Source organism: Quercus robur, chromosome 7 (genome assembly GCF_932294415.1).
Source record: "Quercus robur chromosome 7, dhQueRobu3.1, whole genome shotgun sequence".
Taxonomy (NCBI): domain Eukaryota; kingdom Viridiplantae; phylum Streptophyta; class Magnoliopsida; order Fagales; family Fagaceae; genus Quercus; species Quercus robur.
Genome location: NC_065540.1, coordinates 40,162,460 through 40,176,188, shown reverse-complemented (window position 1 = coordinate 40,176,188; position 13,729 = coordinate 40,162,460). Strand labels below are relative to the sequence as shown.

Sequence of the window (13,729 nt, the reverse complement as noted above, 5' to 3'; positions counted from 1 at the left end):
ACCATTAGGAAAATACTTCACAGTTTAGACCCAACGACAACCAACAATAGTTTTCCCTGGAGGACGAGTAACTAAAGACCAGGTAGCATTTTCAGACAGGGTAGACATTTTTGCCTCTATAGTAGACTTCTAACCAGAGATAGACATAGCCTCCTAGAAAAACTTAGGAACAATAGTAGAATTCAAGGAGGTGGTAAAAGCTTGGAGAGATGAAGACAAGTGACCATAAGAGACAAATTGAGAGATAGGATAAGAGGTACAAGAATGCTTACCTTTGCGCAAAGCAATTGGAAGAGAGGCAGGATTAGGAGGAGGGTTACTAGGTAGGGAAGAAGTCTCCGTTGGAGGTTTCTACCGATGACGATAAACCTAGAGTGGTTTCTAAGGAGATTTAGTAGGAGAAACAGGTGGTAGGAGAGGAAGACAAGGAGGAGAACTGTCACTAGCAATCGAAGGAGAGAAATAGGACTGAGATTCATCAAATGTGACATCAGCACACTAATGAAACGACGACGAAGAGTATGTGAGTAACATCGGTATCCCTTTTGAGTATGAGAATACCCAAGAAAAACACATTTAATGGATCTAGGATCAAGTTTGTCACTTCTTGGACCTAAGATATAAACATAGTTCACACAACCAATGATCTTAGGAGGTAGATGAAACAAAAGATTCATCAGAAGAGAGCACAATATAAGGGATCTGACCACCTAGAATAATGGAAGGCATAGGATTAATCGATAGTGAGAACAACATCATTCCAATATGATTTGGGAACACACATGAAACTTTAAGGCACGAGTGACCTCTAATAAATGACACATTTTGCGTTCAGCAACACCATTATGTTGTAGAGTATGGAGGCATGAAAATTGGTGAATTATACCATTATCATCAAAAAATTGAGACAAAGATGTGTGAAAATATTCAGGAGCGTTATTAGACCAAAAAATACGAAGTGAAGCATTAAATTGAGTCTTTATTTCCATATAAAACGATTTGAAAATTGAGTACAATTCAGAAAGTTTCACTAACAAAAGAAAGAGATTACAAAGGTGGTACCAAAACACTCTTGAAAAGCCCAAACCCCAAATACACCTAAAGAGCTCTCACTCACCTAAAGCATGTGACTAAAGAAACATAAAAATCTCTCTAAAAAACAAAGCACGACTTAGAACCCTAGACAATATGCGGCTTACCATACAAGTGACAAAGTCGAAACAATGTATATATATATATATATATATATATATACATATAAGGCTAAAGTCGGCTACGGTATAAGTTTATTCAAAATCACATAAACTTAAAACAAAAAATAAAATAATTCAAATATTTTTCTTTAACATTTTCTGGGTATCCAAAAAATTCCTAACATCAAATCCAAACTGTACAATCTCAATTAATACCCACACAGCAATAGTCAAAATAATAAAAGAACTAAACTAAAATTAGTTACAAAATTGGTTGTAATTTAAGGGTACAACCTTACTGAATAAAATAAACATTATTACATATTTTGAAAATCTAACCGTTAAATTGTATATTTTTTACACTCTTAATACACACTAGCCTCTGACCACGTGCGTGAGGCTCTTCTATTTTTTGGATAAAGATTAATAAATTACATTTATTATAATTTAAATTTAACCCCATTTTTAAGTTTTAGGTAATGGTATTTTTGACAGTAAAAAGAGCAATAACTAACTTTTTTTTGCCAATTTACTATTTTAATCCCATTTTTAAGTTGTTGGTTAATTAATTTAGGGGTTGTAAGGACTCAATTTGTAACGACTCCAAAAATGGTATTGGGTTTGTACGTTAAGGGCCCAAACAATATAATTTGTAGAGCGTGGACTTGAAAGGCTAGGCCTTGGTCACTGGACGGTGGTTAATCATGGTACTCATACAAAGGTGAACCATGTTGGCTCAAGAAGTCTTTCTCCTCGGCTGGCCTGGGAGGCTTTGGTTCTTGGCCTTTTTTCCCAGCTCCTTTTTTGGATTGCTTACTTCTCTTTTTATATTAGCCTTTACTCTTCCTCCAACGTCCACGTGTAGGTTCAGCTTTCCAGGGTTGATACTTGTCCCATCAGCCCATACCCAAAGTGGTTGGGGGTGGTTGTAAAAGCTGAAAAGCATTACTCTGTCTAGCGCAGAGTATTTAATTGCAGTAATGACAGCCTTTCTTTTGTCCTTTGTCGCCATATTGTCCAGGGGTCCTTTCTCCATCAATGTGGAGGTGTTCAGCCTTTCCTTAAACTGTTCCTATACCGTATTTACACTTTCTTTCAGGATCGCGTTGGGATGCCGAGGATAGAATCATTTTCGGCTATATCTCTAGGCCATTTGGACCTTCACTATATGTCCTCGGCAATATCCCTCCTCGGCTCGGGCCTTGGGCCCTAAAGCAAAGTGGGCCGGGGCCACAAGTTCTCTGGCCCCATAGGGGTATTTTTGACAGGAAAAAAAACAATAACTAACAATTAGATATTATATACTACATGATCTATAAGCTTATATTCTATGCATAATTTTAAACTAAAAAAACTAGAAATTTAAACAATTTATTGATGGCATACATATTAATCTCTAATTTTCTAGAAATTTTGTAAGCATAGAGGGTATAACAAGAAAATGTAATTCAATGGTAAAATTTGCAAAATTAACCTCGAATAACAAAAATATTAAGTAATTACTCCACAAATTGGTGAGGTCGAAAGAGAGAATTCCAATACTCAAAATGCTGGGCTACTATGGCTACTGCGGTTATTTAAGATCATCAGCCGCTCACTTCATCCCCAAGTTCTTAGACTTCTTCCTTGCTCTCTTCGGCCTCGCTATCGCTACTCATCTTGATTTTTCGGTGGTTTCAAAGATCGGTGGCTAGAAGGTTGACAATGAGATTGAAGAGACCATATCTGGAATCATGATCTCTCAACTAGAAGATCGGTGGCTCGGTAAACACTGGAGAAGAGCAGGGTGATGGGTATTTTAGTTTTGTTCAGATGGGTCATGACAGTTAATGGGTAAATGGGTTGTTGTGCTTTGATGGGTCACAACTCTGCGGATTGGATTATTTGGTGAAGTGCTCTTAGATCTCTTCAATTGAGAGCGAAAGGAAAATGCTCGTTTGGTATTTTTTTTTCAGCATTCTTTGTTCATTACATCTCTTTCATCTTTAATTCAATTTTCTTGGGTTCAATTAATTATTTTTGCATTCCAATCTTATGGTTGTGTTTTCTGGGTTTGAATCTAAAGTTTTTAAGGGTACTTATCTAAGGTGTAAGGTGTAATAATTATATCAAATTATCATGTTTCAATTGGATCATTAGTTTTATTATAATAAAAAATTGGATCATTAGTACTTTTCATAAGCTTACCTAATACTTAACAGACATGATAGCAAAAACTAATGGTAGGGACTTCTGATGCAAACGGAATGTAATTTCAAGGTATAAAATCTAATTTCTGAAACATTAGGGTGTAAAATTTAAACACCCCTAAACTTCAGGGGTGTATTTTGAAATTTACCCAATAAAAAACAAACAAAAAGATCCAAATCTTTGAGAACCCAATCCACGTGCCCATCTTACAAATTCCACAATGAAGAGAATTGGCCAAAATCGCCATATACCACTATTCCGGCTAGATCTTTGTGTGACTGTCATGTTTAGGGACAGAACTAGGACTTGGAGTTAAGGAGGTGGCTCACTACTGGTTACTTGTGGTAACTCCAGCCTCTAGCTTTGTTGCTTAGACACTAAGGGTTTTTTTTTTTATGAGTGTTTACTGCTAGGTAAGGACAAAATTTGCTAAATTTTTTTTAAAGGGCCGGGTTGTTTGTTTTGGGTAAAATTTGTTGGTTGGACTTAATTTTTTTTTTAGTTTTGCTATTGGTAATTTTTGTTATTGCACTAATGTTTTTGGTCTTGTATATTTTGTTTTAGATCTATAAATTTTTTAATGGCCTTTAAAAAGAGAAAAATGTTAAGGATACAAATTTGTTTTATAAATTAATGATGTGGTGAGTGGTATTGGTAAGTAAAATAATGATATAAGTGGTGAGCCTAGATACAAACTAATAAGAATTTGTTATCTCAATACTTAGTAAAAATATTGTAGAAAAGTTTGTGACTATAGTATTACGCTTAAAAGAATCAATGATAAAACAAAATTGCTAGAATTAATACCCATATATATACTAATATTTTAAATAAATAAAAAATTAGGGGGGCCATTGCCCTTCCAAAGTCCAAGCTTAGCTCCGTCCCTGGTCATGTTGGCAAGCACAGTGACATGACTAATTATTTACAAGTAAAGAGATTGACATCTACAATGACATGGCCTTTTATCTCACAAGTACTTATATTTATGGAGTTAATATCATATTAAGTATGCCTAGTAGTAAAATTAGTCTCAAACACTATTTACTCTGTTGTGGGTTCTAATTTTTTTATCTATACTATTCATAAGATAATTCCCCTGTTTCGTCTTTAATTTTTAGTGTACCAAAATATCCTTATACAAATTTTGAAATAACATACCCTTTAGTTTAATTTTTTCTCCTACAAAAAAGTAAAAAATGTTAAAACAGTAATACTATCTCATGTACAAAAGAAAAAAAAAACCGTTATTCTCACTATCCATTTGTATTCAAATATTTGATTCCTATCTTTATTTGTTATCTATTTGAATTCAAATACTTCAATTATCTCATTCTCAAAAAAAAAAAAAAAAAAAAAAAAAAAAACCTACCCCATGTAAAAACTACTCATTCTTATTTTGAAATTTCTACATTTTTTTTTTAATTCTTTAAAACATTCTAAAAATTTTTTTATCCAAATTCTATACAGTTATCACAAATTCCCATCCATCCACACTAATGTATATCATCTTTTTCTTTTTTCTTTTTTTCAAATCTCAAAATTTTTTACTTATCACAATTTTTATCCCAATCAATAAAATCAAATGTTCCATTGGGTTTCAACTTCTTATGATTCTCTCTCATTTTTAAACATTATTCCATGTTACCTTACCTCATTTAAAAAAAAAAAACACACGGTTATTTATATATCACTTTTAAACATTATAACACTAAACTAAAAAAAAACAAATAAATAAAAAATAGTATTATTACATGCGCAAAGCACATTCAAGATTATTTCCAAAGTTTTGGCCAATAGATTGAAACAGGTACTTCCACATATTATCTCGCCCACACAAAGTGCTTTTGTATTGGGAAGATTGATTACAAACAATGTCTTGGCGCCCTATGAGACACTACATACAATGCATGCTAGGAAGAAGGGACCTTGGCATTGAAGTTAGATATTAGCAAGGCCTATGACTGTGTGGAATGGCAGTTCCTTCAAAGGATTATGGAGAAAATGGGGTTTTTCAGCAGTATGGATAGAGAGGGTGATAAGTTGTGTTACCACTCCATCCTTCTCTATTTTGATGAATGGCAAACCCTATGGTATGGTACATCCTTCACGGGGAATACGCTAGGGAGATCCACTGTCATCGTATCTTTTCTTGTTATGTGCAGAAGGCTTTATGACTTTGTTGGCAAAAGCATAACTGGAAGGGATGATAAAAGGAGTTTCTATTTGTAGAGGAGCACCCAGAGTTACTAACTTATTGTTTGCTGATGATTCTTTGTTGTTTTGTCAGGCTATACAAAATGAAGGGGAGGCCATTATGGAGACTCTCCTAACATATGCAAAGGCTTCATGTCAAAGTATAAATTTGGAGAAGTCTTCTGTTTATTTTAGCACTAACTCAACAAGAGCTCAAAGGCAACAGATGTTGCACATTTTGGGTGTCAAGGAAGTGATGAAATTTGAATCTTACCTAGGCTGCCAACCTTGATTGGAAGGGTTAAGTACCACACCTTTTCTTATTTGAAAGATAGAATATGGAAGAAGTTGCAAGGATGGAAAGGAATGCTATTATCTAGAGTTGGGAAAGGAATTCTCATCAAGGTAGTTGCTCAATCCATACCGACATATACCATGAGTGTTTTCCAACATCCTATGAAATTATGTGATGAACTGGATAATTTATGTGCCAAATTTTGGTGGGGTCAAGTAGGCAATGAAAGGAAAATTCATTGGAAGAAATGGGATAAGCTTTCAACTTCAAAAATGAAGGGTGGTATGGGATTTCGGGATTTGAGAGATTTTAATTTAGCAATGTTGGCTAAACAAGATTGGAGAATGATCCAAGACAATGATTCAATGTTATCCAAGTGTTTTAAAGCAAGGTATTTTCCTAGGTCCTCTTTTCTGGAGGTTAAAGAATCTCCTGGATGTTCTTATGTGGAGAAGTTTGATGGCTATACTTCCTATTCTTAGATCGGTTTATTGTTGGAGGGTTGGTACTGGGTCTTCAATAAGTGTGTTGGGGGATAAATAGATCCCCAATTATCCCAAAACGAGGTTCTTCATCCAATTCATGAGCTGGTTGATGAGATGGCTATTTCAGACTCAATTGATCTGGAGTTGCATGTTTGGAGAGGTGATATGATCATGACATTGTTCCATAAAGAAGATGTTGATGCATTTACCAAGATTCCTCTTAGCAAAAGGGCTATTTCAGACTCAATCATTTGGCTGCACAACAAAAATGGGAAGTTTCTGTCAAGTCTGCATATAAGGTAGCAAGAAAAATGTGAGGCAAAGGGAATCAGGCTGAATCTTCAGGGGGCTGTGTTGGGAAACTCATCTGGCCGGTTTTGTGGAAGCTTTATATACCAAAAAAAATTAAAATTTTCGGGTGGAGGGCATGCAATGACATTTTACCTAGAAAGTGCAATCTAGTAAAGAGAAGAATTATTAATGAAGACAAATGCCAAATTTGTACCAGTGGGGCGGAACTAGCATTCCATGTTTTATGGGGCTGTGCTGCGGTGCAAGTTGTGTGGGCAGGGAGCATTCCGAAATTGTAGAAGGGAGTCTCAGGCTTCAGAGATGTCATGCAGCTGATGAAGCATTTGGTGGACAGGCTTTCAATTGAAGAAATGGAGTTGTTTTGGGTGCAATGTTGGCTGATATGGAATCAATGCAACTATGTTCTGTATGGAGGGCAGCTGAAGAACTCAACTAGCCTTAACAAGAGGGCAAAGGAGTTTTTGGAGGAGTTTAAACAAACCTAAGTGCATCTGACGCTCTGTTTGTTTTGATGTAAAATATTTTCAGGAAAATATTTTCATATTTTACCATGTTTGTTTTGCAGTAAAATAATTAGTCAAATGTAAAATATTTTCAGTCAAAGGAAAAATCAAAGGCAAAAACGGTAAAATATTTTACACTTAAAAAGTCAGTAAAACATTTTAAAATTTCTTCTCCTCTCTCACACCTGACACTTTATCAACTTCTGCTCTCTTAACTTTCTCAGTTCTTCCTCTCTCCATCTCTCAGCTCTCTCACTCACAAGTCACAAGGCCACAACCCTCTCATCTCCACCCATCTCATACCGTTGCCCACCCACTGACCAACCCCAACCGCCATCATCGGCACTACCAACCTCATCATGTTTGCACAAATCCTTCTTCTCTTCTCTCTTGCACCGCCTTGGATCTGACGACGATCTTAAGTTTTTGGTGACTACCTGATCTTGCCTCCGCTGGGCTTAGATTTTCAGATTATGTTCTTTCTTTCTTGGGTTTTCGATCTGAGTTTGTGAAGGTTTTTCTTGGTTGATGGTGGTTTTTTTTTTTTTTTTTTTTATCTGGATTTTTGGTTGATGGTGGTTGTCATTTGAGTGGTCAATGGTGGTTTGTTGGTTGGTGGTGTTTTTCCTTCTGATGTGGAGTTTTTTTTTTTGGGGGGGGGGGGGGGGGTGGGGTCTGTGCACCAATTTCTCTTTGTGGAAGGTCTGTACACATTGCACAGGTTTGTGCACCTGTTTTTTTTTTTTTTGGTTGAAGGTTTGTGCACACTGCATAGGTTTGTGCACCAAATATTATTATTTTGTTGAAGGTCTGTGCACCAATTGAGTTTTGAGAAGTATATGAAAAAAAAAAATTTACAGTGAAGCATACAATTGAAAAATGATTTTCACTGAATTTTCATGTTGACAATCAAACACAGTAAAATGAAAATATTTTACATGTAAAATATTTTACATTTGCAAATATTTTATCTCGAAACAAACAGAGTGTGAATGTTAGTCTGATGGAGCAACCAAGTGGTGAAGTCTGGCAGCCACCTCCTCCTATGGAATACAAGTTAAACTTTGATGCAGTGATATTTTTAGGGATGGAGAAATCCGGTATAGGTGCAACAATCAGAAATGAGAAGGGCGAGGTTATGGCTGGTATGTCTGCTATTGAGCCAAAGGTGGATACAAGTGAAGAAGCTAAACTCCTTGTGTGTAGAAGATCCATTGAATTCACTGTGGATGCTGGTTTCACTAGACTAATGATAGAGGGAGACAATACCAATGTTATGAAAGCAATTTCTTCAGATGTGGCTAACTACTCGTTTCTAGGCAATGTGGTGGATGATATTCGCCATTTGATTTCTGGTTTGCAGTGGGCTACAACTAGTAAGATTAGGAGGGGAGGTAATAAGGTAGCACATGTTCTTATTCAACATGCTAGAAATTTAGAATATGATTTGTATTGGTTGGAGGACTCTCCCCCACCAGCTTTGGAAGCCTTGTATCAGGATTTGGTATTATAATGATTGAATGAATGACGTTTCTTTCTCAAAAAAAAAAAAAAAAAAAAAAAAAAAATCAATCAATCAATCTCTACCTATCCCAACTTTCCTAAACAACTCAGCATCTGATAAGGATAAGCAAAAAATATGGATAATTGATAAGGATCATCAAATGTTACCCCACATTAATCAATTATCAACGACTCTACGAGCACTCAAACCAATAACATCAATACATTAAATAAAAAATAATAGCAATAGAAAAAATCAATAAAAGATAGCTCTTAATAATCCACATCTGATGTAGGACTTGCCGTGTGCGCACTGGACTCTAGCAGCAACCAACAACTAACATCTACTGCTCTTCTTCGGGCAAGTGAAAGTGATTAAGATGTAGTTGAGTTCATACAGTCACTCAAGTCAATCCAAAAGACCTTGTAGGCTCTGAATGAAAGTGTCCAAATATCTCTCTTGCATGCCTTCGCTAGTAATTACCTTCTTCAATTTGGCATGATTATGTTTCACTATCCCAGCTACTTCACTGTTATTGTCCAACACAGAGATAATGGCCTCACTCAAACTCTGCTTTGAAATCCAACCATTATCTTCTCTCTCCACCTCCACTGCAACCTTGAGTTCTTCTACCATTAATCTGGCATTCAAAATTTGATCATTAAGGTATGGAACACATACTATTTGGCAATCAGTAAGAAGAGACTCCCACATGGACCCATAACCACAATGGGTCACAGAACAACCTACAGATGGGTGCTCCAATATCAATGTTTGTGGCACCCAACCCCCATACACCCACCCTCTCCCTTTAACTCTCTCTACAAACTCCTCTGGCAAAGCTTCTTCAATTGTTGCGCATCCATCTGGAGTACTTAGAGCCACCAAAAATGGCTGCCCACATAGCTCGAATCCCAAAAGCAACTCTTGAAACTGGTCCTTTTGTAGTATATTTTGACTCCCAAATGCACAATACACCACAGTACCTTGCTCAAAATTGCATAACCATTTAGTCCATTTTTCGTCTAGCTTTGTTTCTGGTGTTTCAGTCAGGACAGGTCCCGTTAGCAACACAGGCTTAGCGTACTGCTGCCTTAGATAGTCACAATATGGCCCCTCAACCTCATGATATGTTCTAAAGGCAACCGCATCACTCTCTTTTATGCTAGATGTAATTCGAAAGTACATGGGCACCCCAGTTCCATGATCTTCAGCAAGTATTTTTACTGTTGCAATTTCGAACTCCTTGTATTTGAACCCCACTGACAAAGAAGGATAGCCTGAAGGCGGTTGGATTAGCTCTTCATTAGTCATATATATCCTTTTCCATCTTCTTAGCGGGAACCATAATGAATGCGATTGTGGCCGCGCTTACCACGGAATAGGCTATGGCCTTGGTGCCAAGTTGGTGTGCAAGGGCTGGCAACCAATAACTGAAGTCAAAGAAGATGAAGTGAGGCTTGAGAGTGGTAAGAATGGTTTCAACTTGGTTTTGGGTTCGGTCAAAAGCAATAGCAAGTTGCATATGAAGTGAAAAAGGAACATCCGAGGCAGTCTCGGCTCCAGGAGGTAGGGTATCTACATGGGGAACGAGAAGGGGAGAGAAGCTGATAAGGTTTGGATAATGGTTTAGATGTTGTAGCTTTGCTTGTGCTCCTTTGGGAAGTAAGAAGGATACCCTATGGCCTCTCTCTGCAAGCTTGTTGGAGAGATGGAGGAATGGAGTGAAATGGCCAAAGGCAAACCAGGGAAACATGGCTACATGAAGTTTTGAGCTTCTGGAAGTAGACATCTTTGCTTGATCTTATTTGTTGGTATAAAGTCGCTTGAAATCCGAGTGATTTCCCCTGCTGTATATGTTTACTTTCTTGATCCGGTTCTCCCTCGAGGAGGAGGATCCTTTTATGGACAAACAAACACTAATAAAAGTTAAAAAAGCGGTAACCACAAATGGACAAATTAAACTATATCATCATTGGAATCTTATAGTGCACATCCATTATGAAGTTACTTGATGATTTTATCAAAGAATGCAGAGATCTTATTCTGATCATCACAACAATAATTTGCAAGACCGGCTCAATAGGTGATACAATTGATGCAACTCCTAAGGCTCCCAAATAAAAGAACGCCCCGTTTGTAAAAAAAAAAAAAAATTATATATATAATATATTTATTTATATATTTTAGTTAAAAAAAATTAAGCATTTTTATTGGTCAATGTATTAAAAAAGTCATGTATTAAAAAGTCCTATTGTATCTTAAAATGTAAAAAAAAAAAAAAAAAAAAAAAAAAAAAAAAAAAAAAAAAATCAAACTTCAGTTAACAAAATTAAATTTTAGGAGCCAAATTTATTAACTCATTCTTGAAATATGTTAAAATCAAAATTAATAGCAGACAAATTCATTAATAATTCAACGTAATTGTCTTGAAATATGCTAAAATAGAGATTATAAATTTAAAAAACAAGAGAAAAACCTCCCATTTCTCTATCTCTCTGCCTCTCCATCTATATTCTTACAGTCTTACCTTGCTTTTCTTCATCTTCATCTTGATTCTTGATCTTTTTTCATCAACTCAGTCAGTCAGTCTATCTTGAAATTTTTCTTTGTTGATTCCAGCGTACCAATCGGTGGTCACAAAGAGTTATTCTTCTTCTTCAGTTCTTCCCCTCTTTCTCAGTTTCTCTATCTTACAGAAAATTAAGACTCAGGTCTATTTCTTTAACTTAAATTATACATATTTTAGTTTGCTTCACACTTTCACTGCACTGTACAGTTGTTTGATGGGATGGGAGGGACACGTTTTTTTCTATGGCTTTTCTAATCAGCCCCTCTTTAGACCTTTTTCTGCCATATATTTGATACTGATAGGACATCTTTTTTCTTTAAATCTTAGCCATATGAATATATGATGTAGTGGGGTACAGGCCGGATGGTTCTCACTTTTTTTTTTTTTTTTTTTTTAATCTTACACTTTATCTATTATTATAAATTATTATATCAATTAATAATTTGATTGTATCATATCAACTCATTTGTATTATAGTGACACTAATTTATTAAATCATATATTAAATTAATTTTTATTTGTGCAGGTTTAAACTTTAAAGTGGTCATGACTTTAGAAAAATTGCAATAACCAGGTTCTATTGTTCTATACTTTAAATTTTATTTTTAGTTAAATTATCATTTTTAATTATAAATTGTGTTTTATTTATCTATAAATATTTTCTCATTATAAATGTCTACTAGAAAATATTTATCCGGATATGAAAAACTTCTAAAAAAGAGAAAAAGGCCCCCTTTAAAATTTCGCCTAAGGCCTCCAAAATTGTTGAGCCAGCCCTGATAATTTGTTTTGTGTTCGGTGGTTAACGAATGCCTAGCGAGGCAGTAGTACAATAATTTGTTTTGTGTTCGGTGGTTAATGAATGCCTAGAGGCAGTACCAATCTATAGATAGAGAGTGGAAGAGAGAGGGAAAGAGGGTGTAAGAAAATTATGGGAACTGGTTAAGAAAATATAACGCTAAAGAAATATAGAACAGAAAACTATATACAACAAACTGACTGATATTATTAGATTCAACGAACTCTTTACATAGGTCATAAGCATTTCTAAAGGAGGCTATCTTCTGCGATTACAAAGATACAAAAAAGGTATTTACAGACAACGGAACTCAAACCAAATTCAGATACAATTTACAATCAGCTTTGCATGAGATGGTAGGGGCCTGGCTGAAGACAAAGCTGCTTTCGGATAAGCTTCTGTAGGGACAATAAGTGTTCTTGACATGCATGGATAAGGCCGAGCTACTTCAGGACGTATCTAGGACCCCCCCCCCCCCCTTTTTTTTTTTTTTAAGTGTTCAAGCTATTAAGTCCCATCCATCTCTTCCTTGGAACCATTCTTCGTCGACATCAACATCAACATCTGGGTCATAGTTATCATAAGGATTGGACATTTCCCAATGATCTTCATGTGGCCACTGTTGTCTGTAAACTTCTGGGGTGCTTGGTACTGTTTCAGATAAGATTCCCTTATTAAGGGATTTTGTCTTTGTAAGAGCATGGTGACAAAATGCCCAAGTGGTGTCCATGTGTAAATGGAGGGTGTCATCTGGGTTAGTGACCCAATGCATTTCTGACGGGTGAAAGATACCTTCTACTCGGATGTCCTTTTTTGAATTGAGCTTAGCAACCATACGTCTTGTAGTAATTTTGTGACCAAATTCTGGATGTTCTGTGACTGGATACTTTTTCCAATCTCCATTATGAGCATCATTTTTTAGGATTTCAAACCAAAACTTTTGAAAATATCTATTTTCAGGGGGAAACAAGTTTATAAAATCCTAGTTCAAAATGAAGGCACAAATAATACTCATTGAGTAGGTACCACATGTAAAGATAATATATGATTGTCCAGTTTGTTATCCAAAAGGCAAAGGGGATTTTTCATGGTTGGTCCAAGTCAGGGTAAATAGCAAGAAAGTGATTGTGGTGTTCCTTAAGGTAATTATGGAGGACTTTGATGATTTTTTTGGATCTAGCTTCAAGGGTCAAGGTCTTTATTTGGTCTTTTATGTCTGGAGGAAGGTTTTCTATCATATTAAGGATATCATTAGGGGCTACAGAGGAAGAACCGGAGGATGAGGATGGATTTGTAACAAGATATACACACAAAGGTGGAGGAACAATTGTAGTGTTAATGGTTGGAGGCTTTCTAGAAAGGCAATCAGTGATCAGGTTATCTTTTCCTTCGATGTACTTTACTTGGAAAGACTATTGTGAAAACCAATTTGACCATTTGAGTAACTAAGGATGAGGGAGCATTTTTTGTTTGAATTGAAGCATTTTTGGAAAAGAAGACATGTCCATTTCGACTAGAAAATTATACCCAAGGAGGTGAAACTGGAATTTTTCAATTCCATGTCTTACTGCAAGTATTTCCTTGAAAGTGGAATGATAATGAAGTTTTGAAGGCTTGAATGCACCATTTTATATCCACAAATATTTCTCTTTCCATCAATCTCTTCAAAAAGAGCTGCTG

General features: G+C 35.8%; 1 protein-coding gene and 1 pseudogene across 1 annotated transcript; one reads left to right on the top strand and one right to left on the bottom strand.

The window, feature by feature from the left end:
• Positions 1 to 8,046: 8,046 nt before the first annotated feature.
• On the bottom strand, positions 8,047 to 11,408 carry LOC126693423 (UDP-glycosyltransferase 79B9-like; annotated as a pseudogene).
• LOC126691400 (uncharacterized) lies at positions 8,178 to 8,687 on the top strand. The gene has a single exon (XM_050386447.1). It carries the CDS (start codon positions 8,178 to 8,180, stop codon positions 8,685 to 8,687), a length of 510 nt encoding a protein of 169 aa, XP_050242404.1.
• Positions 11,409 to 13,729: the final 2,321 nt, after the last annotated feature.